Source organism: Macaca nemestrina, chromosome 8, assembly GCF_043159975.1.
Source record: "Macaca nemestrina isolate mMacNem1 chromosome 8, mMacNem.hap1, whole genome shotgun sequence".
In the NCBI taxonomy this organism is placed as follows: Eukaryota; Metazoa; Chordata; class Mammalia; order Primates; family Cercopithecidae; genus Macaca; species Macaca nemestrina.
In genome coordinates this window covers 32750915-32765406 of record NC_092132.1, presented here as the reverse complement: position 1 = coordinate 32765406, position 14492 = coordinate 32750915, and the positions used below count along the sequence as shown (strand labels likewise).

At 36.8% G+C, this 14492-nt stretch overlaps 1 protein-coding gene across 6 annotated transcripts in view; it reads right to left on the bottom strand.

The window, feature by feature from the left end:
• The window catches only part of LOC105475960 (CUB and Sushi multiple domains 3), a 1218758-nt gene that overhangs the window by 439450 nt on the left and 764816 nt on the right, over positions 1-14492 (bottom strand). For all 6 annotated transcript variants that reach the window (XM_011731490.2, XM_071067898.1, XM_071067897.1 and 3 more), the window contains one exon: positions 12694-12888. In XM_011731490.2, the coding sequence (XP_011729792.2) occupies positions 12694-12888 (195 nt within the window). The remainder of the gene's footprint in view (positions 1-12693; positions 12889-14492) is intronic.

Here is a 14492-nt window from a genome sequence, read left to right as displayed (position 1 = left end):
CACGGTGGCGGGCGACTGTAGTCCCCGCTACTTGGGAGGTTGAGGCAGAAGAATGGCGTGAACCCACGAGGCGGAGCTTGCAGTGAGCCGAGATCACGCCACTGCACTCCAGCCTGGGCAATAGAGCAAGACTCCATCTTAAAAAAAAAAAAAAAACACACACACACACACACACACACGCAGATTCCTGTGCTGTACTTCTAATAGTTGTAAGACGGGACCCAAAAATCTGCATGGTTGACAAAACCCGCACCTGATCCCTCAGGTCCTTTTATTGATTAGGTATGTGGACCACACAGGAAATTTAAGGGATGTGGGTGTTCTGTGGCTGCAAGACTCCCTTGGTTAATCTCTCAGTTTTCCGGGATGAGGAAGTTATTTGGATATTTTAGTGAAATATAGGTTGTTGCCTTTAATTCTCTTTTTTGTAGCAATAAAAACAACAATGTGATATATAAAGTCGACATAATTCATTTATCTAGCTTTATTTTTCTAAGGCCTGAAGAACGTCTGTTATAAATTAATGGGAGTTTGAGGGCTGGCTCAATTTTGTGTTACTTTAAGAGAAAAGGATACATTCAAAGAACCCACTGTGTTTTAAGACCTGGATGAAAGAATCAGAAGTGCTTCAGACTGCATTCTGATAAAATTCTCTTGAATAAAAATGCTAAGGAGTGCTGATACTCCACAGCAGGAGATGCTCTTTCATCTGAGAAGTGGTACTTAGGTGCTCAGAAGGAAGTTGGGGACCATGAGCTGAGCTAGGTTTTGATCACAGGGATTTTGCCATAGGTGAATTAAAGAGGTGAACATTGTAGCATTTCGTCTGATAACAGCCCTTCTATGGAGTTGTGCCTGATAAAATCTAGATGCCAACTCAAGGACAATCAGACAACGACAGTTCCATTTTGTTCTTTTAAAAAAAAATGCTTTATGGTTATAGGTGTGTGGTAAGTAATCACCAGCTCTCTCAAACCTCAGCACACCGCAAGGTGGTTCAAAAAAAATTACAGGGAACAAGTCAGGTATGTATCTAGGATAAGAAGAGAAAGACAGAAACATGATAATTAAAGAGCCAAAAGAGTCCATTTCCATAAGTACTATCCCTCCCCATACCCAGCTCCACAAAGTTTAGAAGCAAAATCCTGCCAATGGCTATTAGATTAGATTATTCTATACTAGTCCTCCAGGAGATTTAGAATTTAGTAACATCTAAATACTTAAATAAAGGAGAGCTCTCTCTCTCTCTCTATATATATATATATAAATGTGTGAATACATATCTGTTTATAAGAACCACAAATCAATTCTGATCTATGTATCAAATTGTTACTCTAATTGCTTTCTCAAAAGAACTCTCTCTAAAAAGAATGTAATGTCTGTGAATGAGAATGGCTTCCTTTCCTCTGAGACTAATTGAGATTCAAGAGAGAACCTCCTATCCTCAAAGGGAAAGTTCATCAGGCATGCAAGTCCAGCCTTGTCTCCAAACAGTTCTCCTGGGTCTTCAGTCCCATCCTAATCATTCAAAGAATTCTCTTAGATATCCCATTAGGGAGTAGGAAGGAGCATAAGCCACAGCTATGCAGGGAGTTCTGTGCTGAGGGCAAGGGAGTTCTTGCTTGAGTAAGCATTTTGTAGAACATTCTAAAGCTGGTGAAGCAAAAACAGAAGACTTTTTTTTTTTTCTAATTACTGCCTTAAAACACACACTGCCAAATCTCTTTATGTCCTCAAAGAGCATGTTAAGCAGAGACTCTAGTTTTCTTATCACTTCTAGTATTTAAAAACTTGGTCCAGTTCAATTTAAAACTCTTATCTCTTTCTCTCCATTCACTCACCCAAGGGGCCTCTGAGTAGTGGCCAGAGAGACTTGGAGGATGGGGAGGAGCATGCTAAAGGAATGCCAGCACTTTCAGATTCATTCCTCTACTTACTTTAGCACTTGGAGAAGGTATTATCATTTATTTCATATCTTGTTCTCTTCCTTTTACCTTTAGATCCTGTTTCCTGTGGTGAGTTAGGGCTGGAATGAGGTAGATTATGCTATCACAGCCCTTTCCTGGAAGTTACTGCTTTCCTTGAAAACTTTTGTCTGGTCACTGGTGCCTCCATTTTGTCAGGTATGGAAAATGTTGATTCTCCAATGAGAACAAATGAATTGTTTGCAAAGGCCAAGAGTGAGGAGAATTGCTTGTCACTGCACAATCCCCTGATAAAAGAGAAGCTCAACCTTTTGTAGTTGCTTGTCTGCTCCCATCCCTGGCAGTATACCCTATAACTATGTTGGATTGCCTTTTCCTGTGGCCAAGTCTGAGTAATGTCTTTGGTATTCATTTGATGCATAGGAAACTTACATCATTGACTAACGAAACTGTTGGAACTAAACAGCTGTCCCTCTCTCCAACCTGCCAGCTTTTCACCAACTTCTTTTCTCTTGTTCAACAGGCATAGAATGTAGATCAGCAAGTCCATTGTATAAGCAAATATCCACCTGAGAATTCTCTTTCACACAAACATCTCCATTCTCTGTAAGGGATTCTCTTGCAGCTTTTTCCCTCAATTTGGCTTGAAGATAAGGAGACTAGCACTTTCCTTCCTCTAAGAAGAATGAAAAAACAAACAACTTATGATTCGAACAGTTGTAGATAGATGGATGATAGAGATAGATATATAGATTAGATAAAGATATATAGATCTCCCTAGCTTTTGCTGCTTAATACATTGGAAGTAGGATGGCAGAGGTTATGATTGAGATAAAAGAATCAGCTAGAACCCACTTAAGCTCTGGAGGGGTGTCTCGTCCTCAAATTTTCATGAAGAGGAATATAGATAAATTTTTCTTCTTAACCGGAGACCTAAGTTGCCAAAGCAAAAGCAGCAGGAAAATTTAGTTCTCCACTTTGTTAGTCACACATTTATTCCTATTGTTTTCCTTGTCAGGAGGGCTGCAAATATAACAATGTTCAAAATTGTTTCTAGTGTCCACAAGAAAGAGGCAACTTTGCCTGTCTTAACCCAGCATCTTAGTTAAATCATCAACTTTGAGGCAATAGCATTCATCAGACTCTTCTAATGTATTTCACTAAATGTAATCTCCTTTATCTATAAAGCAGCCCCATGAATGTATTACATCTAATCATATTCAAAAACATGATCATGTAATCCAGAAGGCCAATATTCATTTCCATTTTTGTCAGGGAGATTGCTTTAGATCAAAGGGGGCACTGCTGACTACAGTGTAGGGAGCATGTGAGTCAGTCAGGTAAAAAGGATGAGAGAAGCAGAAAGCATACATGCATCAGAGCCTTCTGAGACTCAGAGGAGAAATAATTATGAAGAAACTAATGGTTGGGCACAGGTGGACTGAACAACAAGCCATTTCTAATTTGAACTACAAATTTCAGTATCTGCATGAGATCTGGAAGGAAAAGACGAGGAAGGAAAAAACCACAGGGATCAAGTATCTTTAGAGAAGAATGGTATATCACTTTGGCAGCTGTGTTGAGAATAGAACTGAATGAAAGAAGAGACAGAAGCAGTGAGAGCAGTTAGGAGGCTACGGATTAATTAAAGCCAGAGACAAAGGTTGCTAGGATCAAGATGTCAGCAGTGGAGGTAGTAAGAAATACTTGCGTTTTGAATGATTTCAAAGGAAGAGCTAGCCAGTTTTTCTGATGCATTATCTATGGTTATGACAGAAAGAAAGGAGTCAGGAAAGATTAGACAAAGACTGAAGAATTTTGACCTGAATGACTGAAATAATGGAGTTGCTATTAATAATGGAGAAAGTGAGTGACAGTAGCAGGTTTAGAGTGATGTGGGGAGACAGATCAGTTTTGGACAGGGTAAGTTTTAGATGCCTATTAAACACCTAAGTGCAGATGTGGAGTAGGAAGTTGAAGATATAAGTCTACATTTCAGGGCAGAGAACCAGGCTAGAGATGTAAATTTGAGAGACAGCACCATATAGATATTGTTTACAGTTAGATACTGATTGAAAAATCACCAGTGAAATGAATGAAATAGAGAGCAGAAAATATCCAAAATGTAGCTCTGGGACATGCACTTAAACAGATCACAGAGAGGAGGAGAAACCAGGAAGGGAGACTAAAATGAGCCTGAGCAGTATATTTAATAAAATAAAAGTTAATAACATAATTTTTAGACTTGTGTAACTTACTTTTCCATAAACAATTAAATAATTATATAACTTTAAATTATTGAGGAAAATTTGATTTTAAAACAAAAATGGTATTAATCAGATTCTATAACAAAATAATGAATACATTAATGCATCTTTCATTTTTGTTCTGCAATAAAATCCTTTTCAACTTTCACTCTACATGAGTATAGTTCAGTAGCATTTTGTTTTAAAGGATTCACCAATGAATAATAAATCTTTATATTCAGGAACTGTTTCCTTCTGTGGCTGCAGTACAGGAGAATTAATTTATGTCCAACTGTCTTGTTTTTTAAAACAGAAAACTCAAGATGACTTAGTTATCACTGCTTGACACTTAGAAAGAGAACCTTCCTGTTTTATACTACATCCCATGGCCTGGCATCTCTTTCAAGTTCTTTTGGGATTCATTGGCTGGCTTGTTACTGGCAAATTCAGAAGCGGGCATTATAAAGTAGAAATGCAACTCAGAGAGCAGCTGAGAATATGTGTCAAAAACTTGCTGTCTCTCTTCTTGTTTTCAAAACCAGTATATAATTTCTTATAACAAGGTGGAGAATTTATTCGCCAAGCTTCCAAGAAGATAGAATCTCAACTGAAAACCATTAGAATGGAATTAATGAATCTTTCTTGGGTGCAGAGTATAGTGGAGTGGATTTTCTGGTAAATTGAGGATAATGTGTGTGACAGAGGGACTGAATTCATGTAAGCAAAGACATGGGCCCTGGAAAGGAAAATAGGAAGGGAGAGAAGAAAAACAGGGATGGGAGGACTGTGTGTGTAAGCATGGGGGAAGACAGAAAGGAAAATAAATGATAATGATGATGATTGTGATGATTTTTACAAGCTACCTTGAACGGTGGGTGAGAAGGGGGAAAAGATGGCTTAGAAATATATTTGAGAAGCTTTCTGTTTACTTCATTGTATAAAACACTTGCATCCTAACTCAAAAAAAAGAAAATCAAAATAAAAATCTCTTATTTATCAATGCTTCTTAAATAACTTTGGTATAGTTCTTTAGTCTGCCTGAAATCAAATCATACTAGATAACTGAGCCACATTAAGAGCTAAATTATTAGCAAAATTGTACTGTCTCATGGTAAAAATAGGATAAGACATGAGGGGAATATCAATGCAAAGCCAAAAGGATATTGCAGAGAGCTCTTTGAATTTGAAATGATCATTTGGGGGAGAATGCACAATTCAAGATAGGATGTTCCAGTTAGACTCTAGTTGCTAGAGGATCGGACTTAAACAGTGTTACACAGCTTCACAACAAAAAAGAGTAACTCAAGAAACTTCCTCATGAAATAACTACTTTGCAAAATGATTCTTAAGTGGCCCCAAAGGATACTCAATTTATGGAGACATTGGTGTGCTTTCTTAGAAGGAATAGAGTTTGCTGTCCAATATATGGTTTCTAAACTGCTTCACTGGCCTAGCACAATGGATTGATTGCTGTTCTTTTCTAATGTCCATGAAGGTATTGTGTAAGCTAGTGGAAACATTGCTCTCAGCTGTCAATAATACTATTTTTGTATTATTTGTATTGTTTTTAAGCACAGAAATATTTATCTATAACTATGTCTGTATAAAAAGTGGGAAAACACACGTGTCCCTTGGGAGAGTAGCCTGCTTCCTTTAGCCCATCTAATTCATTTCTGTTACTTCCTTGCTCCTGTAAGCATTTGAGATTATGATTCCTAATCTGTGGCATTGGGCATTAGGTGCTATCTGTAGACTCAGACTCACCAAAACTACCATCTAGTCTAGTGGCAGTTGGCTTCATCATCCTAGAGAAGATAAATATCTAGATGAAGTTGAGTTGAGTAAAAGTTTTGGAAAGACATTTTCTGGCTGTGTGTTAAACTCACAGAACAAATTAAAAGCAAGATTCCTACTAGAAAAAAGTATTAAAAAATTGGAAAATCAAAATTACCTGCAACAAGATCATGGCAGAATTACCTATAGCTAATTTACCAAATAATCACAGACACTCTTCTTTACAAACTGATTTCAAGAATCTGGTAAAGCAAATCAGAACTGAGAAAAAATAAATTAATTATGGCTATATTTAAGAAAGAAAGCCAAGTAATGATGCTTAGATCATTTGAGGTAGAAACAACAAAGCAGATACCTTTTGACAGACAGTGAGGCAGGCAGACAGTCTCAAGCCCTTGGAGTTGGCCCTTAGATGGTCAGATTTAGGTGGGCAGAGATGAGTGAGTTTCCCAAATCCCAACAGGAAAATCCCTCTGCTGAGTCAAATATTACTCTTAAAATTTGCCTTCTGTATAGCAGTACTGGTCACAAGGAAAATTCCAGTGACAAGGAATTCTGTGGGATTTTACTGGATGATTACAGGATTTGGGAATTTTGTGGGTCAAGGATAGTTCCAGTTTGCATTGCCTAGTACAGTAAAGGGAATTCCGTTGTGTGATGTTCCCTTGAAAGAAAGAATTAAGTGAAAGTACTATCTTAGCTAGGCACAGTGGCTCACACCTGTAATCCTAGCACTTTGGGAGGCTGAGACAGGTAGATCATCTGAGGTTAGGAGTTCAAGACCAATCCTGGCCAACATGATGAAACCCCATCTCTACTAAAAACATAAAAATTAGCTGGGCATGGTGGCGCACACCTGTAGTCCCAACTACTCAGGAAGCTGAGGCAGTAGAATTGCTTGAACCTGGGAGGTGGAGGTAGCAGTGAGTCAAAATTGCGCCACTGCATGCGAGTCTGGGTGACAGAGTCTGAGACTCCATCTCAAAAAAAGAAAATAAAATGGACTGTCTTACTCATATTTCAGGAGACACACATACACATGCTTAAGTGGAGAAATAAAATTGAAATTTGGCCGAGTGTGGTGGCTCACACCTGTAATCCCAGAACTTCGGGAGGTCGAAGTGGGCGGATCAACTAAGGTCGGGAGTTCAAGACCAGCCTGACCAACATTGTGAAATCCCGTCTCTACTAAAAATACAAAAAAATTAGCTGGGCATGCTGGTGCATGCCTGTTATCCCAGCTACTTGGGAGGCTGAGGCAGGAAATTGCTAGAACCCGGGAAGCGGAGGTTCCGCCGCTGAGCCAAGATTGCACCATTGTACTCCAGCCTGGGCAACAAGAGCGAAACTCCATCTCAAAAAAAAAAAAAAAAGAAATACAATTATGTTGTGTCCCATTTCCAAACTTCCTTACACTTAGGCTGGTAGAAAGAACTTTCAAGGTTATGATACAGATGAGCTTTATGATGTCCTCAGAGGTCCCTGAAATTCTGATAATATTACAAGAAATTTAAAGGTAGATTTAGGGTATGAAAAAAAGCAATTCCAAGAAGGAAGCAAGAAAATTGTACTTGAAGAGGGCTGAACTTAGTGAGGAGGCTCACAAGATATCCAAAAAGGGCCTGGACTGTGCAGAATAGTAAAATAAATGATCGTGAGGGAAGCTGTGTTGTGAAGGGAGGACAGTAGTTTAAGCAGCTGCTATGAGTGGGACACTGGTGAAGAGAGAGGAAGAGGATTTTTAGAAAGCTTTCTGTGTGATACATTATGAAAATCCCGGGTCAACTCATTAAAGGAGGTCTACAACAATCGTCTACACAGTTCTTCAGGGCTTTAGAATGTTTCTTTGAAGAAGATGCCATGAAGAGACTGGCCCTAGGGAGAGCCAGATATATTCAGGCTACTGTCTCAGTGTCGGTGAAGGAGTCATTGCCTGCCATTAAACCAAGTTAAGATGACAGTTTGTGGAATTCAGTGTGAAATAACTGCAATGCTGATTACAGTAACGTATTTTGTTTTCCATTAGCAGAACTGAAAGCTCATAAGGCCTTAAAAGGCAACTAATCTTTCTTCTTTATGGCGAAAATTCGTTCTAGAGAAATGAGTTGAAATTTTCAGAAAGTCCCAATCTATCCTTATAGTTAATGCATCAGTGTTGAACTTCAGGTCAGTGAATAAAATGTATAACCAAATTATGTTAAATAATTATATTTAAGTTACCTGAAATGTGGGATCATAAATCTGCAACATATTATGATATTTCTCCCTTTTGGTCTGACAATCCTTATTCAAGGACTATGGCAGATGAAAGTTTCTTTAACTATTCTCAAAGATTTCCCAAAGTTTTAGGGACTGATTGATTCATCAGTTTGAGGACTGATTGACATTGGTGGATCACAAATTTGCCAATATGCCTAAACTTTTAGACACTTATGATACAAAGGAGTTGGGGATGGTGGTAATCTTTAAGTGGATTGAAGCTCTGAGTTTTCAAACAAAAACATTTTATACTGACTTCCATTGTTCTGTAAGTTCTGATTCAAACAAAATGTTCTACCTTCCAATTTTAATACACAGCAATCCATATACATACATAACTTTTAACAATGAATTTGATTTTGAAGAGAATAAAATAGAAGAAGAAATTTAGTTGTTTTAACCAGAAAATGCAAACATGTACATTTAAAAAGTTATTCTATTTGAAATGTTTAATATTATGATGATTTAAAAGTTTCAGCTAAAATGTTAAGCATGTTAACATTTGCTAACATTTGTAAATGTTGGAGGCTGTGATAGTGCCCCAAAGATGAACTATAATAAATAATACGCAAATTTTTATCTTTGAAAATACAGACTGTCTAGAGAAAAAAGGAGACAGGAGAAGTAGGCTCCCAACCATAGCTCTCTATGTAGGTGGGAGTAGCTCTGGAAGTTTCAGGAATGGTGGGGCGATGGGGAAGGTTTTTTTTTTTTTTTTAATTTAGGAAAAATAAAAATAGGATTTCGTCAGCTAGTCTCAGACTTTCATTATTAGTACCTAAGTAGAATTTAGGCAAAACCAAAGGAAATCAATACAAATCTTAATTAGAGGCTAAGAAATCAAACCCACCTGAGTTAGTTATAGAGTTGACAACAGTCTGCTTTTTTGGGTGGAAACTGGCTCAGAGGGTGGTTTGGCATAAAGTAGTAACCTGGCAAAGGCCACCCTAAGATTGCTTCTGGCCCACTCCAGTTCTGCCTTCCTTGGCTCCAACCTCATCCTTAGTGATGTTTCCACCTTGCTACTGGGTCCACAAACAGGCAGGTGAGCCAATTGTGTGTAATTTCACTCACACATAGAGAAAAACAATTCGTGTCCGTCAGAAACTTCATAAAGGTTCTCTTTGGGATGTGCGGAGGGCTCATTGGCCTTTGTCAAGTTACAGTTCTGAATATTTTATCTTATTTATTTTTAAAAGTTAAATGCCATTTGTTTTTCTTTTTCTTTTTTTTCTTTTTTTCTTTTTTCTTTTTTATTTATTATTATTATTATACTTTAAGTTCTAGGGTACATGTGTATAACGTGCAGGTTTGTTACATATGTATACTTGTGCCATGCTGGTGTGCTGCACCCATCAACTCGTCAGCACCCATCAACTCGTCATTTACATCAGGTATAACTCCCAATGCAATCCCTCCCCCCTCCCCCCCTCCCCCCCTCCCCATGATAGGCCCCGGTGTGTGATGTTCCCCTTCCCGAGTCCAAGTGATCTCATTGTTCAGTTCCCACCTATGAGTGAGAACATGCGGTGTTTGGTTTTCTGTTCTTGTGATAGTTTGCTAAGAATGATGGTTTCCAGCTGTTTTTCACAGATAGTAAAAATCTCCCTGAAATTGCTCTATCTAAGTAATCAATCAATTAAATTATTGATTGATATTACTAATTACTTTTACCTCCACCACGAAGCTAGGCACCAAGCAACTCTGAAACCAATACCCAAATTAGGCAAACGACGATCCAACAAAATTCAAAAATTACCTAGAAGTGGTCTCTGTATGTGTCCACTGAGATTTAAAACAAATTTCAGTGCAGGGGAGGGTGAGGCTCAGACAGTGTCATTTCCCAGCTGCAATGGCATCCGATCAGCCCCAGGGTAACTTTGGGGCTACTTAGCATTATTTACAAAGTGTCTAATGCTCTGGACTTCTCTAGTCTTTCATCAGATCCAACCCACTCTGTCCTCCACTGCAGTCACACTGAACTGGCTCTATTCCTTTTGCCTGAAACACACTTTTCTCCCATTTCCTACTATTCCTTCAAATACTAATGTGTGGCTGCAGGGAGCGGTGGCTCACGCTTGTGATCCCAGCACTTTGGGAGGCCAAGGCAGGCGGATCACTAGAGGTCAGTAGTTCAAGACCAGCCTGGCCAACATGGAGAAACCCAGTTTCTACTAAGTATACAAAAAAATTAGACGGGCATGGTGGTGCGCACCTATAGGCCCAGCTTCTCAGGAGTCTGAGGCACAAGAATCTCTTGAACCCAGGCGGCAGAGGTTGCAGTGAGCAGAGATGGTGCCACTGCTCTCCAGCCTGGGCGACAAGAGCAAAACTCTGTCTCAAAACAAACAAACAAAAATGCTAATGTAGATTTTTCTTACTGGTTCCCCAAGGCTGGATCAAAAACTATGTTAAAAGAATGGGTGAGCTCCGGCAAAATGAATGATGGAAAAACGAAGTATTACTATCCATACAATCCATTTTCCCTTTTTACCTTAGTCCATTATTATGCAAATCCACTATGTTTTTAAAATAACATCATAGTCATAATTATTGACAGAGTAGCCCCTGCTGAACTCGTACTATTTGAAGTTTGTAAAGGAACACTAAAGTCATCGTGTTCTGCCCCCCTGATATTACAAATGAGAAAGCAATTAGAAGTAAAAAGGAGAAAAGCGTTAATTGAAGAGGCCACTAGGAAAACATAATTACATGGTCTGGGATTACTTCATTATGAGACATTATGAAAATGTTCAATCCAATGAAAGTCAGCAATATATAGGTAATGCTTCAATTACATCTGCTATACTTTGGAAAACTACGTATTAAATATTCTTAATTTACCAGCTAGTCAGTTTGCAGACGGGTAAGAAGAAAAACTTGGAAAATAAGAAAAAGAAACTACTTTTAAAATAATCAATTACCATATGGCAATCTACTAAAGAGTGTTATACAGTTATAGTTCATCTATTTCTTAGTAAAAGTTCATTTAAAATCTTTTTTTTCCTTTTTCTTTTTTTCTTTTCTTTTTTTTTTTTTTTTTTTTTTTAGTGGGAGTCTCGCTCTATCGCCAGGCTGGAGTGCGGTGGCACAATCTCGGCTCACTGCAAGCTCTGCCTCCCAGTTTCAAGTGATTCCCCTGTCTCAGCCTCCTGAGTAGCTGTGGCTACAGGCGCGTGCCACCAAGCCCAGCTAATTTTTTTTTTTTTTTTGTATTTTAGTAGAGATGGGGTTTTGCCATGTTGGCCAGGATGGTCTCGATCTCCTGACCTCTTGATCCACCTGCCTCAGCCTCTTAAAGTGCTGGGATTACAGGCGTGAGCCACTGTGCCCAGCACATTTATATCTTTTTAATAAAATAGATATGTATTATTAGATACTATAGTGGAAGGAGAAATTAAAACTTAGAATGTTAACTCTCCCATGGCAAATCTAAATAAAGGTGCCTCATTTCAGTAGATTCTAAATTTATATACTGTATAATTGATGTGTTTTATTTTTAATTATGATCATCCTTCCTTCTTACCAACATAATTTGAGATTTTATATGAGTGTATATATACAAAAACAGGCCAGGCACAGTGGCTCATTCCTGTAATCCCAGCACTTTGGGAGGCTGAGGCAGGCAGATCACTTGATACCAAGAGTTTGAGACTAGCCTGGCCAACATGGTAAAACCGTGTCTCTACTAAAAATACAAAAAATTAGCCAGGCACGGTGGCAAGCACCTGTAATCCCATCTATTCTGGAGACTAAGGCAGGAGAATTGCTTGAACCTAGGAGGCAGAGGTTGCAGTGAGCTGAGATTGCACCTTTGCACTCCAGTCTGGGCAACAGAGTGAGAATCGGTTTAAAAATAATAATAATAATGATAATAATAATAATTCCAAAGATCATACATATATCACACACAAACACACACACACACACACATATGCCCTGAACCTTGTTAAATACATTTAATTGGAAAAATAAAAACTGAAAAAGATTAGCAAAAGATGCTTTCAAAAATCATATATTTTAAATAAATGACTGTTTTAGCATAAATGTATTTATGATAATTTTTATGATAATTGATCATTATTAACACATTTTTGAAAATTAGTGTGTACCATGAATAGCTAAAATACCAAGAAAAAAGTGAATGGAAACTATAAAGTGTATTAAACTATAACTTTGAAGTATACTAAAGAGGGTTTACACATGTGACCAATATTTACCATTTATTAATGTGTATCTTTTAATAAGAGCTTTTTTTAAAAGAAAGCTTCTAAAAGATTTCTAAAAATTTATTTCAATATGAAAAATTAAAAGTGTAATTTCCTGAACAACATATGTTTAATATAGAATAAAAAGAAATGTTTTAAGGTAATGATTATGACAGTCCTGGTAGGATAATGTGTTTCCTGTTGCGGTTTCTTGTGCATAATGATGATGAGGTTCTACTTCTCACTCCACACTACACTTACCTCCACATTTTGGAATTGGTCCACTCCACATTACTTTTCCATCCATCAGAATACATGTAATTGTTTCTGTTCCCTGGGTTTTAATAAATCCTTCTTCACAAATTACTGAAATTGAACTTCCTAATTGAAAGTTGTCCCCAAACCGCCGTGCATTGATTGGTATTCCAGGATCAGGGCATTCATTATGTCCAAATGCTTTAGAATAATATGCAAAGAAAAATACACACATACAACATTAGCCAGAGAGAGATCTTTCTATATTTTGGGTTAAAAAAAAAAAAAAAAGAGAGAGAGAGAGACAGATGTTTTAAAAGGTTGTGTTTATTTCTACACAAGTTTTTATTTATTTGCTTTAAATTTGAGGTTCTCCTCTGACCATACTTGTTTGCCTGCGATGTACAATAAATGTGATTTTTTAAAATACGAATTATACTCTAAAATTATAAAATTTCAAAATAGAATTATTTCTGCTTATTTCTGGAGACCATGAGACTAGCTAAGAATATGCAAATATTTCCAGTATAAGCTGGTCAGAATTTCAACTAATTAAAATGCAAAGCAATTGACCAAACCCCTTCAGAAATTTTTCTTTATTTTTGTCTATTTCCAACTGGAAATAGAGAGAGAGTGAGTTTCACAGTGAGAAATAAAGTGAAATGTCTCAATCTAGTATGAAAGTTTTACAATTTTTAAAAATAATTTTCCATGACATTTATTTTCTGCCATCTGTGAAAAGGGAAGAGAGTTAATTCTTTTGCAATTATCATGTTCTAGGCACTGTGATATGTTATTATCTCATTTAATATTTAGATGAGGAAAGTATTGCCATCTATTCAAAAGAGTAATGTTAGACTCAGGAAAAGTTAAGTCGCTTGCCTAAGGTCATAGAAATAGGACTTGATAGGATTGAAATGTATTCCCTGGACTGGTTTTTAATTTTTTCTCAACAACCTATTGTATCTTGGGTTATCTGTCTCACATCTCTCAGGAGAACATGAGTTCTTGAGTTCAGGGCCACTATCTTATTCTACCTTGTTTCTCTCACGGTTTATATTTGGCTAAATTACAGCAAAGAGCAGGAGTATAACAAAAATGTGTTTATTTGAATTTTTCATAGATTATAGATTACATGAACAATCCAAATTTTTCTCTGTGTTCATCTGAGTGACCAATTGTATATTATAAAATTTTAATGTATTATAATATAAATGGAATAATATTTAAAGTAGCAAAGTCTAAATGTGTAAAATATATTTTATGAGATGCTTATAATTTATTATATTTATACTGCATTAGTACAGGCAGTTATTTTATATTTTCTCACTAATCATCACTTTGATGCTGGTTATAAATTGTATAATTTTACTATCTGTTCTCCTTATTTTGAATGAAACAGTGCAAAATAATATTAAGGTAAGTTTTAGAATACATAAAATATGTTTTGTATGTATACATATTTCCAATTATTATTTTATTTTGTAATTTTAAAAACTCAATTTTAATTAAGCAGTGCGACTCTAATATAGAGTACCTGATTGACATTTTTTCAGAAAAAATGAATCTGATTAGTAAGCGTTAAATAAAATAAATTTCACATTATTGATTATTTACTATAGAACAGAACCAGGAACAGGGAGAACTAGTTCCATAATACCCTGAAAAACTATCAACATTAAAGGTAATAATATTGTTTATTTAAGACAAAATAAAAATTACAGATAGATAGATGCATATACATATCTGTCTTTAGACATGTACATGAAATATTTTTAAAAGATTCTCAGATAAAGCAGTCTTTT